This window comes from Coffea arabica, chromosome 7e (assembly GCF_036785885.1).
Source record: "Coffea arabica cultivar ET-39 chromosome 7e, Coffea Arabica ET-39 HiFi, whole genome shotgun sequence".
In the NCBI taxonomy this organism is placed as follows: Eukaryota; Viridiplantae; Streptophyta; class Magnoliopsida; order Gentianales; family Rubiaceae; genus Coffea; species Coffea arabica.
Window position 1 is genome coordinate 43,901,129 of NC_092323.1, and position 16,019 is coordinate 43,917,147.

Below are 16,019 nucleotides of genomic sequence, written 5' to 3' on the forward strand. Positions count from 1 at the left end.
TTAAGTGTCTTGTAAACTCTATAAAAAGAGTTAAAATCATTTTTTCCACGAAAATTGAGAGGTTCTCTCTTGGCTTTTCGTGAGCTCCTTTTGAATACTTTAGAGGTTCTCTTGAGCGTTCATCTTGGCTTATCAATCAAGAATCGCACTTGATTGTGGCGCCGTTCTACCAAAATCTTGGTTCGCTAACTCATTAGGTTGTAGGTTGAGATAATATCAAGAAGTTCGCACCTTGGGGTTAGATTGGGTTGTAGATTTTTCGCTGCCAAGCTTTCACTGTCCCGATCCGGGCTTGTTGATCATGAGTTTCGTATGCAATGGAAATCGTATCATACTAGGCATTAAGAGAAGCAGAACATGAAAAATATTTAATAACTAATAAATATGCACAAATAAACAAAGAACTTATAGCCCACTATAGAAATGAACACTTAGGTAAAAAATGAATAACCCAAAAGAATAACATATTGCCAAGAATGTCAAAAATACATTAGTAGAGATTTAGCAAAAAAAGCTAAAATAAATAGAGTAAAAAATTAAGAGAAGAATATAATCCTGAAATTAAAGATACTCTAGGAAAAAGAATATTTCATACGTTAGATAAATTAAGTAAACGGTGTAAAGAATCCATACTTTTTAGAAAGACACGTGAATTAAAATATCAATTAAGACTATATTGTGATAATATTAATATGCTTACCCAAATAGGATGCGACACTCCATATTATTATCATAAGAAGAACAATAGATATAAAAAGTGAATGTATTTTAAAAGAAAATATATTAAAAGAAGAAAGACTAAATATTACAAACATAGAGAAAATTTTCTAAAAAAGAAAAAGATATATAGAAGGAATAAGAAAAAGAGAAATATAACAAATTGTCAATATTATTTTTGTAAAGAAAAAGGACACCTAGCAAATCAATGTCCTAAAAAATTTAATAAAAAGACACTTGAAGTGGATGATAATATTGAAGACTTGATTAATAATGATGAATTAATAGAACTAAATAGATTTGCAGAAATAGAGAAAATTTCTTCCGATGAAAGTATACTTATCTTTATAAATACCAAATAGGAAATAAGCAATGAAGATGAGTGAGATGAAAGAAGAGAAAAATAATTCTACCGAAATAATAAATATTCATTCAAAAAAGTTAGGTGAATATAGCCAGAAAGCACTTATAGATAGAAAAATATTAGCAAAGATTCAAAAAAGTAATTTTTCAATAAACTCTTAGAGTGGATTTAATGTACCTGAAGATAAAATTTTATTTAAAAAAACACCATATGTTCTATGGATTAAATCTCAAAGAAAAAGCGCTAAAAGATAGCCTTACTACCAATAAAATATTGATCCCATTAATATATAAAAAGGATATTTATGAAAAATTAGAAAAAATACCAAAGAAAATAAGAGAATCCATAGGATGGATTCATATAGGTTCTATTCAAATGATTATTAGGTCCACATTTAGAGAAGGACTAAATACTCCAATAAATCTTGCTATAGTTGATAATCGAATAAAAAATAGGGAAGAAGTAACCCTTGGTATTCTTAGAAGAAACCTTAAATATCAAAAATTAATTTTTAATATATAATCAAAAATCTCTTATGATATACAAGATAAAGATTTTAATAAGACACTTTTCTTAATACAAGATTTCAAAAGAAAGGATTTTTTTTTTCAATGAAAATAGACCATACTCTATTACATATATGATTTCTTATACTGTATCAAATACTCATCATGCTGAGAACTTTTCAAATACTGAATTCATAAATCTCTCTCAATTATTTTCCGAAGTAGGAAAAATATATTCTCCAGAAATTACTAATATAGAATTAGATGAGAAATTCAATTTAGATATAAGTAAAAAATCCCTACTAGATAAGCCAAATACATTGTTACCCAGATTATCCTACACAAGAAATATAGTTAGAAGTAGTTCACATCATTTTCCAAATATGAATACCAATCAAAAAATAACGACAAGTTATAAAATAGAAACTAAATATTGGAATGGAAAAAATATGAAAAACTGTAATATTTTAATAGATACAGATGTTAATGAAAATTATATATCTCATAGATTGGTTGAGAACTTATCTATTTATCCATTACAAGATCCTTATCAATATATAAATTTTAATGGAGAAACCCATGAAATAAAGGAGACTATAGAAATAGAAATTGAATTAGCTGATAATCGAATTCCTATTCGACTTCTAGTTGAAAATAAAGGATTCAACGATACTCTTGAAATAATATTAGGAACAAACATTTTATATTCAGTATCCCCCTATAATATAACTACTAGTGGAATAGTTATTACCCATATTTACTGAAAGAAAATGATGAGTCAATATAGTAGTTATATATCTATTGGAATAACCTATAATGATTATAAAACTGAATACTTGGCAGCATAAATTGATAGTGGATCAGAAACATGTTTATATAAACCTACATCTTTTCTACCACAATATCATGAAATCTTACCTGATCGAACAGGTATTGATATTTCTAATAACACTATTACTTTAAATTATGGAATAACTAAGTCACAAATATTACTTGGTTCATTCGTTGTTAAATATCCTCCATTTTATTTTTTTGATACACGACTAGATATACTCTTAGGAAATAATTTTCTCCAACTATTTCATAAAGTTTTATTCGATACTTTACAATTTCAAATACATTTTAAAACTCCTTGTGGCCACTAAATCGTCGTTTCCTGCCTTAAACATGCTTATGCCCGTAAATTTCTTATAACTTTTCATCCTTGCACAAGTTAGCGTAGTGACATTGGACATTCAGAAAAATCAAAAATACCTAAAGGAAGCCCTATGTAAAAATTTGAAAAACAATTACATTTAAAACAACAACAATTAAAAACCATATCTACTACCTTAGAAGATATAAAAGAAAAGTTATGATTAAATTATACAGAAAATCCTCTAAAATTTTGGGACAAAAACCAAGATTATACTGAAATAAAATTCAAAGATGAAATAAAATAATTAGGATAAAGCCTATGTGGTATAATCCAATTGATCAAGATGAATTCAAAAAATAAATTAAAAAATTCTTAGAAATACCTTTAATAAGAGAAAGTAATTCTCCCCTCTTTACCTGCTTTTATGGTAAGAAACCATGCTAAAATAATAAGAAATAAACCTAGAATAGTTGTTAACCATAAACAGTTAAATAATGAAACCATATTCGATGGATTTTTTTACCACATAAAGAAACTCTCATAAACATGAGTAAAAGAAAGAAAATATATTCTTAATTCGATTGCAAGAGTGGGTTTTGACAAATAAAAATGCATCTTGATAGTGTTAAATACTAAATACACAGCATTTAGTACTCCTCAAGAACAATATGAATGATTAGTTATGCTGCTTGGATTAAAAAATGCCCCCCAAATATATCAACAAAAAATGGATAAATCTTTAAGGATTAGCCTTTCTTATATGTGTATGTTGGTGATATCTTAATAGCATCAGATTCAATAGAGAAGCATTTAGAGCATTTAAATATATTTTCTGATCTATATCTAAAACATCAAATTGGATTATCAGATAAGAGAGCAAAAATAAGATTAAAAGAAATTGATTTTTAAGATTTAGAAAAAATGGTGAAGGAATAAAAATACAATCACATATTTTGGAAAAAATACAAGCATTTTCTGATAAACTAGAAGATAAAAAATAATTACAAATATTTTTGAAAACATTAAATTATGCATCAAATTTTATCTCCAATTTAGCGAAAAAAAAAGAACTACAAAAATTATTGAAGAAAAATAATAAATTTGAATTCTCTGAAAATCATATAACTCTAGTAAAGAAAATAAAAGACCAATGTAAAAATTTATCATTTTTAACCCTACCATCTAATGAAGATAATCTTATATTAGAAATTGATACTTTCGAGAAAGTATAGAGTGCAGTTTTAAGAACAGAATAATCTATTATGTAAATATGTATTAGGAATGTTTTTCAAGTAAGAGCATTTATTAAAAATAATATTAAACCTCTACCTCAAAATAAAAGATTAATTAGATGGCAAATGGCATTGTTTAAGTTCATGATTGAAATTGAGCTAATAAAATCTGATGAAAATTGTCTTGCAGATTTTCTCACTAAAGATGGAAGGTCTAATGAATAAGCAAACAATCCTCTTGGATAAAATTTTGGAGTTATCTGAGCAAATTTCTCAATTGCAAACGTCATTCAATGATATAATGAATATTGTGAATTATCATGAAATGAATAAAGAAATTTCTGAACTTTTTAGCAAACATGCCAATAAGACCAAAATACAGTTAGCCTTTACAACAAGGTTGAAACATTACTATATGACCTATTCAAAAAGGGTAAAATGGAAAATCTTCCCCCTTCAATGGGATAAGAAGATTGTCAACATATTGAGAGATCTAAAATAAATTCTCTCAATGATAGAATATCCTTGAGATCGGATTTTAGCCGGAACCAGACATCTCAAAGGATACTTATACTCAATAATGTAATTAATCAGCATCCGCTCATTTCTAAATACAATTCTCTTATGAGAGAATTATATGGTTTACAAAATATGAAAATATATTACATGAATTTCACAGAAATTTATTTTTGGATGAATTGTGTGCAGGGATGTGATAGCAATTTTATTCAAAAGTGGTATAATATTGGAGTAATCAACGCTATATACTTAACTATTCCTAATTTTTCTGAAATTTTCAAACTCTCTCGGTGGATTCAAGAAGGAGTGAAGCATATTTATCAAAATAATTCTACATATGGTCTCAAGGATATTTTAATGCTCAAGATTATTTCAACTGGAACAGATTTTGAAGATTCAAATAGATATGATACCTTTCATTATATCAAAGTTATGAAATATGATGAGTTGGACATAAAAATTTACTCTCAACGGAAGGAATATGAATACTTTTATGAGGATAAGATGCATTATCGAAGAACTCTTGGAATAAGAATTGTTTTGTAAAATCCTGAAAATACACCCAAACAAAGTTTTCGTACATGCGGAGGAAATGAAGCATTTTCTTCAATTATAACTACATATGCAGGAAAAACCTCAGCGGCAGTAATGAATTATCTAAATTGGAAAATACACTTACTTGAAAGCAGTCGAATAAAGTCCAGCAACAAAGTGATCAAAACTTTATGCAGAATGAGGAAACACAAAAATAACACATGTTCGGCTTGTATCAAGGAGAAAAAAAGAAGATAAGCACACCGCATCAAGCAGTCAAAATATGGAATAAGAAGTAAGCACTTACGTCATTTCCAAAATCCAAAATATTTTGTTCAAGTCCGCGGGATTGAAGTAAGTTGAAGTTCGTGGAAAGAATCAATTCAAATCCAGCATTAAAGTCCACCAACCTTTATAAATAGATGGATGGCTTGTAGAAAAGGGCATTCATTGAGCCCACGAAGAAGCAACTTTACCTTATAAAATTTTCTCTCATGTTCATGTTTAGTTAATAGAGAGAGAGTAATGTGTCAAACCTATCTTGTACTACAATTTCTTCATTAATAAAATAAGTTTTCTTCATAACTTTTTATCTTTTGCATTTGAGTACTCTTAGAGGTAGAAAACATAAATCTACATATTTTTCACCACAATATCATGAAATTTTAACAGGTATTGAAATTTCTAATAATCCTATTACTTTAAATTCTGAAATAACTAAACCACCTCAAGGTCTCAAAGTCCCAAACCAAGGTCCTTTTGGCAGGCCTTTTGAGTCTGCGGCTATAACCACAAAGGTCAAACCAAAGCTGCGATTGATGTGGCTCAATTCTTAGGGATAATTTCAGAAACCTCCCTTAAGATTTCTAGTAATTTCAGACAGCTCCTCTCACATTTTGAAAATTACACATATCTCTCCTAGAACATAAGTTTAGGTTTCACCTTGATGATGTAAGACCAAAAAATTATATAAATGCCCAAAATTGCCCTCATCTAAATTTCCTTAATATGAATAATCATTAAAAATTTTTAAAAGTCAAGAATGCACTTGTATAATACCAAAATTATGAGTTTTATTGTTTAGCTAATGTCTTGATATTTTCCATCCCCATGATTTCTATATCCACCCAAACTTTCAAACTCTTATCACTTCTTCTTCTGAACAAATTCTTTGTCTTAGATGCCAAAATCCACTGTCGTAATTCTTAATTTACAATCTTTATCTCGCTAAAGGTTTTTTTTTTTTTTTCATATATTGCTTACCAAACCGTTGGTTATACAACTCACAATCCTTACCTTTTTCCCACTCAAATGGCCAAGTCCTCAGTTACAAAATTCTTTTAACCTCTTCTCTCAACATTTGGATTGGTCATCCTAAATAAACCCACATTTTTTTTTCTCTAAATTGACACAATTTTATTGAGAGCAAGTTTGATGTCTATTAAGAGGAATCAGACAAAATATCAAAAAAGTGCAAGTTTGGGGTAGTAGTTTTAGTACAATCTATCAAATTATACTTTCCCGTAATCCAATAGCTTTTTTATGTTCAATGATATGAACAATTGTGTTGTTGGTAGAGATAATTGCTTCCATCATCACCAACAACAATGACATATTTGAGTGATAGAAAGAAGGAAACATCTTTCTTGATTAGCATATTTGAGAAATAAAAGGTTACAATTTAATGGTCATAGTAGAAATAATTTGGTTATAATATATGGTCTGGTCAAGAAAAATTGTTTTCCTTTTTTCCTTTTCCTTGTCCTTTTCCTTTTTCCTGTTATCTTTTCCTTTTTTTTTATTAATGGCTTATCTTTTGAAAAATTATGAAGGTTATTATACATTGTTTATCGTCAAGGGAGGCAAGTGTAATATTGAAAACCTCAAGGGAGCTCAGTGAAATTGTCAGAAACCTCAGTGGAGGTTTCTGAAATTATCCCCAATTCTAATTTTAAACTTTGGTGTTTGAGCGGCCCAAATTGAATCACATAACCCCGAGTCCCCGATCCTTCCCGCCCAGCAGCTTTTGCTAATTCCCCCGGTCCTTTCATCTGCCCGAGGATAAATACAACTGCTTCTGATTACTGCTTAATCAAGAACATCAACTAATCAACAGTTCTATGTTACTACTATGCAAGAACAAATGACATTCTGGGGTTTGATTCTTTATCCCTTTTCGTTATTCTATTTGTTCATTAGCAAAAATTTATGGACCCAATGAGAATGCAAGTTTGGTGTTTGTTTTGTTGCAGGCGCTTATGTGACTTTGAATGAGCCTTACATCCTGAACTCAGATGGCAAACGGCTTCGAATTACACAGGTTCTTGATATCTATGTACTAATTCATTTTCTTGGACAGACATACTGGTATAGTTACGGTGTTTGTGTAAAGGTTTTTCACATAGTTTTCTTGACTGATGATAGCTCATCTTGATTTATTTATGCTGTTGAAAGATACAAGCATCTTTATATGTACTTTTAGTGTCCTTTCAATTTGTGACTGCGGGATTGACTATTTTCATTCCTTATAGTACTATCCAAATTTCCCTTGTACCATAGTTCGATGCTTGGCATGTGCTGATTCAACACTCGAAAATATCCCTTATTTTTATTACTGTCATTTTGCTGATATGTAAGTTTGATTGGAGCAAAAAGGAGGACAAGAAACCAAATTAGTACTAATCTTATGAGCTATACTTTTAGTACTGTTAATTTTGAGTTAATGAAGCAGAAGTTTTGATGCGATATTGGCCATTGGACAGAATTGTGCTCCACTGAATAGTGATATACTTCATGTACGAATGACCAATCAATGGTTGAAATGTTGCAGGCTACGTTAGAGCCACAGAAGGATGGTTCTTTAACAAGAGCAAGGTCGATTCTTCAATGTACAGTGGGGAGTAAACCTCCTGTTTCCATATGTTCATTATCAAAGGAGTTTACCTTCACTCAGTTAGATCTTGAGCTTGAGGAGTCTGAGCAAGTCATCTTCGCAGTCAAAGGTCCTCAAATAATTCATCTTTCTGGTTATTATGTTCCTTCACAAGCTGTTTCTAAGAGGGAAGCCAGTACTAGCACCGATGATCTCATAATGTATCCTTAGGCAAACCTATACTGTTTTTCCTTATTTTCTTTTAAAGAAATTAACAGTATGCAATTTGATGGATTTCAATTATCATTGTTGTTGTGCTAGCTAATTGAAACTGCTGCAACACAAGTAGATTCTACTATTTCAGTCTAGGATGGATGTGAGCACCCAAAATCTTGCTTTAGTTATGCTCAAAGTGAAGGTTCTTTTTTGTTAACCTTACTCCGTCCTATTGGATATTTTTGCGTCAAGTCTCCTTTCTATGCTTAATGTTTTTCCCTTGATAGGCTCTTCAACAATCTTCCTGGAACAATGATTTGTTTCTAATGAGCATTTTCTCCGTGCTTTTAAATGTTAATGGGCATGGACAGGTGATTTAAAAGAGACTAAATGGTGAAAAGGAACATAAGTTTCTGAAGCAAATTATTAATGTCTGAATTTACTGAAAAAATTAGTTGCGATGAAGCTTATATCTGTCATCAACTTGAGTATTCAACCAAGTTTCTGGACTTCCTTAGGCATCTCGGGACAAGTCTTCTACTGTGGGTTTCTTGCAACAAAATACCGTTAGTGATTATTTTATGTCTCTAGAAAAACTTGAACTGTTTTGGATTGTGTGCAGTTGATCTTCCTTTACTTTTTGCAATCAGAGATTGCAATGGTGAAGCAGATAAAGTTATGGCAGAAAATCGTGAAGAGAGAAAGCTGACTGCAGTGGAGAGAGATATTGCTAACACTTTTAGCATGCTTGACTGTCGTCGAGATGACACCCCAGGTAGTGACTATGACCTCAGAGATGCGTTGATGAATGACAAAGATCATTTAGTCAATGCAGACATGCATGAGGATGGTATATATCATGCTAGAGTTATTTGCATCTCATTTTATTTTTGAGGAATGAAAATCATTTTCATCCATTTATGGTCTAATGAGTTCGCTAACATCTGCGGCTTCTACACTTTTGACATGATAGTTTACTAAAATAAAAGTTTTACTCTATATTCAAGAAAAATTTAGTATCTGTGTCTAATATGCAAATTCCTGGATATTGTAAATGACCACATTGGAATTTATGCTATATAGCCTGTACCTGACTCAAGCTCTTTCATGTTTTTGACAAGATGGGTGATCACATCTTCAGATTTCTGAATTTGTTGCAGTCTATAGCTCCTTTTTACATGACCTAGAAAACACGACTAAATAGTTTCAGGTCTTTACTTTCTGCAAATTCCATGCCTTACTCATAGACGTCACATAGAGTTTGCAAGTATTGTAGGTAAGTAGAAAATCCCATTATTTATTTCAACTTCATTTTACTTGCCACATAAGGCTTAAATTTGGAAACAGAATTGAAAACTTTTTGTGTGTTGGTGTGTACCTTGATTCAATCACTTAGCAATTGCAACTTCATTATGATAGCATTCAAATTTGGGCAGAATTTCTGTCATATTAACCAATATTAGAAAATACTAGGGTCCTGATTTCATTTTATGGCATAAAGAATTACCGATCAAAAGAGATGCCTGATTTTTCTTCTTAAATTTATTTCACAAGAATGCTGTACTTTACATTGCAAAAGACTGTTTCAAGCACATGAAGACCTCTTCAGTGATGATTAGCTATTTCTGTCTGTTCATGCTCTAGAATACTGTAACCATGCACAAACCTATTTCCTCTCTGCCCACCAAAGGGCAAATTACTATCGGCAGAATCAAGACTGTTCTGAATGTGAAACTTTTGTGGTCTGTGTCCTGTACTTTGGATGTGAACAACTACTGCTGCATCATCAATTAATAGAATTCATTTGCATGCTATTTTTCCTTCGAGTGACTAAATTTATCTGCCAGCATATCTCCATTTTGAAGGCACTGCAGTGTGTGGTGTAGCATCCACAGATTAACTCCATTTTGTGAAAAGGCCCTTCATTGACGATATTCTTATTAAGTAAATAGCATGGATGCGATGAAAATTGCCCATGTTTAAATTACAACATCAACCAAGGCTTCTAAAGTCAATAGTATATTATATATGCATGAATGGAAAAAGTGCAATAAAGCCTAATTCTGGAAGTGTTCATAATTTAATGTTAGTCGCAAATAGAGTAAAACGTCAAATGGGGCCACAAAGTGCATGACTAGCAGTGGCATTAAATTTTTGTTGAGATGTTTTAATTTATGGAGTTTGATGATTCTTATTGAGTAGCTGATGAGGAGATGGTAAATGAGAAAGTACAACTCCACGCTCCTGAGAGTATACTGGATGGCGAAGATGAGGATTATGTTCCATGTATGAGGAAGAGTGCAGCAACTGCAAAGAAAATGCTAAAGAAAGGTGGAGAGGATGCTGACAAGGTAATAGTTCAGGCAAGTAAATTGTTGAAAGCTGTTGACTGCATAAAAGAGGAAACAGCTGTCAGTAGACCAAGTCAACAAGAAAGGTGATGTAGTTCACAAATAAAGGCTTGTGTTTCCTGCATGACTCTCTACCAAGTTCTCCTTTTCTCCATAAAAATATAGACAACATGCGGTTGCATGAATGTAAGAGAAATTTCCCTTCATTTGTTAAACTTTTACTAAGATGTATTGCTTGTAATGCTTTTGTCAATTTTCTTATCTCAACAAGGAGTAACCAAAAGAAAAAAACGAGTTACTTTACATGCATCCTCTTTACTCCCTTGACTGATTGATTGACTTGGGGTTTAAATCTTTTTGGTCCAACTATGAATGTTGGGAGCCACTTTTCTAGAGCAAATTTTCACATAGTATCATTTTAGTTCATTGCATTGTGTTTTCTAGTGTTTCATAGGTAGGTAAAGAATGCAAAACTAGCTCGGAAAAGACCAGTTGACCATAAAACTGAAGTTGCAACTTTAGTGCTTGCATTGACGAGGCACTATTATGTACCAAACTTAGTCTTGCTCGGAGGATGATTTTGTGTGTCCTGTCCACAGACTGTTTGCACTATATGTAGTATGGGTGCATGATTATGTCTAAATGCACTTCAGGGAGGAAAGCCTGATGAATAACTTGCACCTTGCTTCCAATGAGGTTGGCATGGAGAAATGCATAGAGCCAGAAAAGATATCAGTTGAACCTTTCTGCAAAGAAGATGCTTCTCACAGTAATACTCTTTCGTGTTGGATTGCCAATTTTACTTGTATTTTCAACACTCAGCTGGCAAAGATTGGAGAAGCCCGTGAGCAGGCCCTTGATGGGTAATTAATCTTCCCTGCCATCCCCTGTGTCTAATTCGTGCTCGATTATTACCATTGACTAAGTGATATTACTTGCACCACATTGTTAGTAATAATATTCTTATATTTTTGTTCAGGAGGCTATTTTTTGCATGCCTTTCTCCCCTGATTTTAGTTTTCTAAATCTTTCATTCCACAGAGATGCCTGTCTTAGTCAATTCTTAAATATACTGATGCCTGATTTGCTATCCGTGTTTTGGCTGCACACTTGTAATACAGTAATTTGGTCATCTCTACCAGGAATTGCACGGATGAACATGGGAAAATATGACCTACAAATATTTTTTGATCATTGACAAGAGATATGGTGAAAAAATTCATAATATAGATTCTTTTATCTTTGGTAAATTTGCAGTGACATTGGTGGTTCTCCTCCCTTGCCATCTATGTTTGTGCTGCCTTCTTGTGAACTAGACTTGCAAAAGAGTTTGAGGAAAGAGAAGAAAAGAATAGATGGATCTGGAAATGAAAAGAAAACCACTGGAGGTGACACTGAATACCAGAAGAATGCTATAAAAGAGAATGAAGTGCAGCAAGCTCACAAAGAAAGTGATGATTTGTACCAAGGTTGTGCTGGGAGTCAACATCGTTGGAAATCATTCACATCAATGTATGAATAGTTTGTTTAGTCATTTGCTAGATTTAGTCAACGGAATCTATCGCATGCTTGAATTTTTCTCTTGCCTTTTTTGGCCCCTAACTTAGCTGATTGATACTGTTGAATTTGGCAGTGAAAGCAGTGGTTCTTTTCACTCGCCATCTAAGGCTGGGCTGCCTTGTCAATTTGACAGGCTAAACAATGGGAAGAAAAAAAAGAAAAGAAAAGAAGGATGTGACGAGCTGAAAACTATTGAAGCTATTGTTTACCACCGCAGGAATGCTCTGAAAGAGAATAAAGTAAACCAATCTCACACAGAAAGTGACAACACGTGCCAAGGTCGTGCAGGGAACCGACATGATCAGATATTAGCAAAGAATATGTATGGTAAACTTGTCTCAGGAATGTGCTATATTAGCAGTGGAGCTATTATAGGCATTGTCTTGTCTCTCTTCTTTATAACTGATACATTTTAATATTTGTTGAAGCTAGTGGTGAAATGGGTGAATCAAGTTCTTCGCTGCCTCGAGATGAAGTCCATGATGCAGTTGATCAGAAACCTAAAGAGAGACTGACAAATGGGAATGTCCAAGTTTGGCCTAAGACAAATGATGACGCGAAACGAAGAATTGATAAGTAAGAACGTTTATTGATGTTCTTTCTTTTCCCGTAACTTCTGCTTTGAGATTTTTCTACAAATGCATGAATAGATAACTGCTTTCTAATGACAATTTTTTTTTTCTCCTAATATTTATTCCAGCAGGTTGACCTTCTTTTGTGGGGAAAGTAAGTGTCCTAATGGCTCAATTCCTCTTCCTGCTGAAGATAGATCTAAAAATGGTCAGAAATCAAAAAAGAGAAAGAAACACTGGGCTTTGGACCAAAACTATGTTAACGGAGATGGAGATGCCTTTCAAAAGGAAATCTTTAGTAACATTGTGGCTGACATGGGGAGCATGGTAAATTTTTTGCCTGCAAAATTTGAAGAACTTGTGCTATCAAATGTTAAGTTAGCATCTTCTTTCATGTTTTTCCCATGTGGATATATGCATGCATACGGTAGTGTTATATTATTATCTTTTCATCTTTTTTGAAGTTTGATAGTTGAATTTGGTTGCTCTTGATGTTGGATTGTCTTTAATGTGACAGAGGAATCACGGAGATTTGATACACGAATCTTGTAAATGCAACACCAAAAATCTTTTGACAGAAGCCAAGTTCAAGCAAAACATACAAGGCACTGAGAATATGGAAATTGTTCTCCCAACAAATATTAAGCATCAGATGCCAATGGATGATACCAAGTAACTTCTTTCATCTCTAACACTTCTCTCAAAAGCTTAAGTCATGACATCTTCTTGACTGTTTTAACAGGAAGAAAATGTTCTAGATAGATGATACCAAGTAATTTTGTTCATCTCTTGTGCTTCTCTCAATTATTTTATGGTCCTATAGAGAAAGCTTTGACTGAAGTGTATAAAATTGTGCTGCCTAAACTAATTCTTTGAACTAAGTGGGCAGTAGTTAGGAGAAGTGCGCAAGTGGTGAGAAGAGGCATTTTGGAATTTCTTCCATAGTTTAAACAATGAAAATAGCTGAGATTATGAGGGCACTAGCTACTTTAAGACTGTTTCAATTGGTAGAAAATCTTCCTGGCCTCCTTCCAGTTCTTCTGCCCATTATGTGGAATCTCAGTAATGAAGCTTCCATTGCCTGTAATTTAACATCTTATGTTTCTGATATCCAAGACAATGGCTGTAACGACCTGACTGCTGTGGAAACCTTGTTGCTAAAGAATTGAAGTATGAACATTTTCAGGAAACAAGTATTTACAACCCTGTTTAGGTATAAAATGCAGACAGAACAGCTCAACCGTTTTTTGAACTTTGACTGGTTAATACACATGCGAAAGACCAGTTAAATTCATAATCAAAATCACCTCATGGAATCAATACAGAAGAAAATTTTTTTTATGTCAGTAGAGAAGAAAAATTACAAGAACGCTGAATAAGAAAGTTAGGGTCCTCTACCCAGTCTGCCAATTATAGCATTTCTGGACATCTCTAATACACTGCTACTATCCAAGAAGAAAAGGCAAGTGGTGTTATTATGAAGTCCTAGTTTATCACTCGTGCTCAACCGGTGTAAACAGCCTGGTGCAAGGCATATTTCAAAATTTCAGCTTGAAATAACGTAGCTTCTTCTTCCTTTTTGAACCCATATTCATTTGTTGGATACATTAGGTTTGTCATGCCTTTTCGAGTAGCATAAAATCTTAGGTTATAAAAATATGAGATACTTTAGAATTATCTAGTTTCTTTTTTATGTCCATTTATGTCCCAACTGACAGTTGTCGATTGAAGCCTGATAGCAAATGTCTAGAAAAATTTTAAATCTGTATTGAACAAGCTGTACTGATGCAGCAAAGCCACATGTACTTGCAGGAATCATGAAAGCTGTCCTGACTTAGTAGAGGATGGATACCAATCTTATAAAGAATTCAAAAAGAAGAAACAGCTGAAGATCAAAGCCAAACAAAACGGCAATGATTTGTGTTCCACTTCTAAAGCGAGGACCATCTCAAATGAAATAATTATAGAGGATCTGGCAGCAGGTGAATCTGGCGGGAAAGTAGCTGCTCCGGGAAGAAAGGTACAATGACAAGTTGTCAATCGGAAAATGGCATAATGGTTAATAGTTATATGCAATTCTGATATATTAACTGATACTTCTGCTATCACTGATTCATTTATGTCATTGTTTGGTTTAGATCAAAGTATTTTACACTGTCAGGTCGAGGGAGACTGGAAGTTTACTTGAGTCAAATCTTGGGGAAGAAAAGCCCTTCAAGTTCCGCTTGGGTACTAAACTTGCTATGAATCCCTCCATTTCTGTTTCAAATTGACTCATTTATTCATTTTGAAGTACTTTTTATTTCTTTCTATGTTTAGCAGTATTACGCACAACTAAGCCTGGAGGAATGAACAGATCTGCATTTTCCTAGTTTATGTAATCTACCTGCTTACTACTTTACATGCTTTTGGTGTTAAATCAGGTGACAAAAAGGTAATCCAGGGTTGGAATCTCGGCATTAACGGTAAGTGCTGTCAGAGTAAGAAAGATTTCTGTTGAATTGAACTTCTTTTTGTTCTCCATTTATCCGTTTTACATTTTTATGCTTGTAGCTTGATGTATGCTGTTGTAACTATAAGTTATGGCATTACTAGGTATGCGTACTGGAGACAGGAGGAGACTGATCATCCCACCATCAATGGTGTATGTCATCATATGCTGGAGGCCTCCATGTTTATATTGTCTTCCATTTTCATGTTTGCACATTTTAGGCACTTTAATGATCCTTTCTTAATTTCATTTAACTTCTACTGGATGCAGATATGGTGAAAGAGCTCCAGATGTTATTCCCTCAGATTCATGGCTGGTGTATGATGTTGAATTGGTTTCTGTGCGTTGATTGCTTAAAGTCCAGCAAAATCTAATGAAGCAAGATTCAAGTGTTTTGATGTTAAGTACCAGCAAAATCTAGAGAAGCAGAACTCAAAAGTGTTTTAAAATATTTCGTAGTGCTTTGAACATAAAGTTCATATGACTATAGGTACAGTAGAGCTGGAACAACAGCTCTTTTTGGTGATTTACTGAAGGCTTGTTTTCTTTTTTGTTTGCCTAGTGTACTTGTGGAAGACTCTTAGCAAGGCTATTACAAGCAACTGCTAATGCATAAGTCCATGTGAGTAGTCTGTTCTATTTATTGGCACAACTCATTTCTATATTGCTTTTTCCCTTCTAAAATGCTTTAATAAGATGCATGGCCAAATGTCAAAAAAAATTAAAAATTCTAATTTGATATTTGAGTTGGTTTGGCACTAAACTGATGTGCAACCATAGACGGAATTAGAGTTGACAACGTGTTTAGTTTTATTGTTTTAAAGAATCTATATCATGCTCTTAGAGATGGTAATTTGTTTCAAGTCCTAAGAGGCTACTCATGCCCAAAGGAATTTTTGGCGGGATGGATATTCTAATTTTAACATTGGGTTTAAAATGGGACTAAT

At 32.9% G+C, this 16,019-nt stretch overlaps 1 protein-coding gene across 2 annotated transcripts; it reads left to right on the plus strand.

Annotated features, from left to right (window-relative positions):
* The first annotated feature begins 6,940 nt into the window (after nucleotides 1-6,940).
* LOC140004174 (uncharacterized) lies at nucleotides 6,941-15,734 on the plus strand. 2 transcript variants are annotated; one of them, XM_027221552.2, is made up of 16 exons: nucleotides 6,941-7,166; nucleotides 7,263-7,330; nucleotides 7,841-8,103; nucleotides 8,749-8,873; nucleotides 10,301-10,535; nucleotides 11,103-11,312; nucleotides 11,707-11,961; nucleotides 12,083-12,331; nucleotides 12,442-12,585; nucleotides 12,710-12,908; nucleotides 13,099-13,253; nucleotides 14,394-14,601; nucleotides 14,720-14,810; nucleotides 15,005-15,046; nucleotides 15,177-15,225; nucleotides 15,343-15,734. In XM_027221552.2, exons 1-16 carry the CDS (start codon nucleotides 7,142-7,144, stop codon nucleotides 15,419-15,421), a joined length of 2,397 nt encoding a protein of 798 aa, XP_027077353.2. In that variant the 5' UTR covers nucleotides 6,941-7,141; the 3' UTR covers nucleotides 15,422-15,734. The 2 variants fall into 2 exon arrangements, with proteins under 2 accessions (XP_027077353.2, XP_027077354.2); XM_027221553.2 differs by having other exon boundaries at nucleotides 12,713-12,908.
* Nucleotides 15,735-16,019: the final 285 nt, after the last annotated feature.

Coding starts and splice junctions, on each gene's coding strand:
- LOC140004174 (XM_027221552.2), top strand. CDS start 7,142: ATGCAAGAACAAATGACATTCTGGG. Junction 12,909..13,098: donor TGGCTGACATGGGGAGCATG/GTAAATTTTTTG, acceptor TTAATGTGACAG/AGGAATCACGGAGATTTGAT. Junction 13,254..14,393: donor ATGCCAATGGATGATACCAA/GTAACTTCTTTC, acceptor ATGTACTTGCAG/GAATCATGAAAGCTGTCCTG.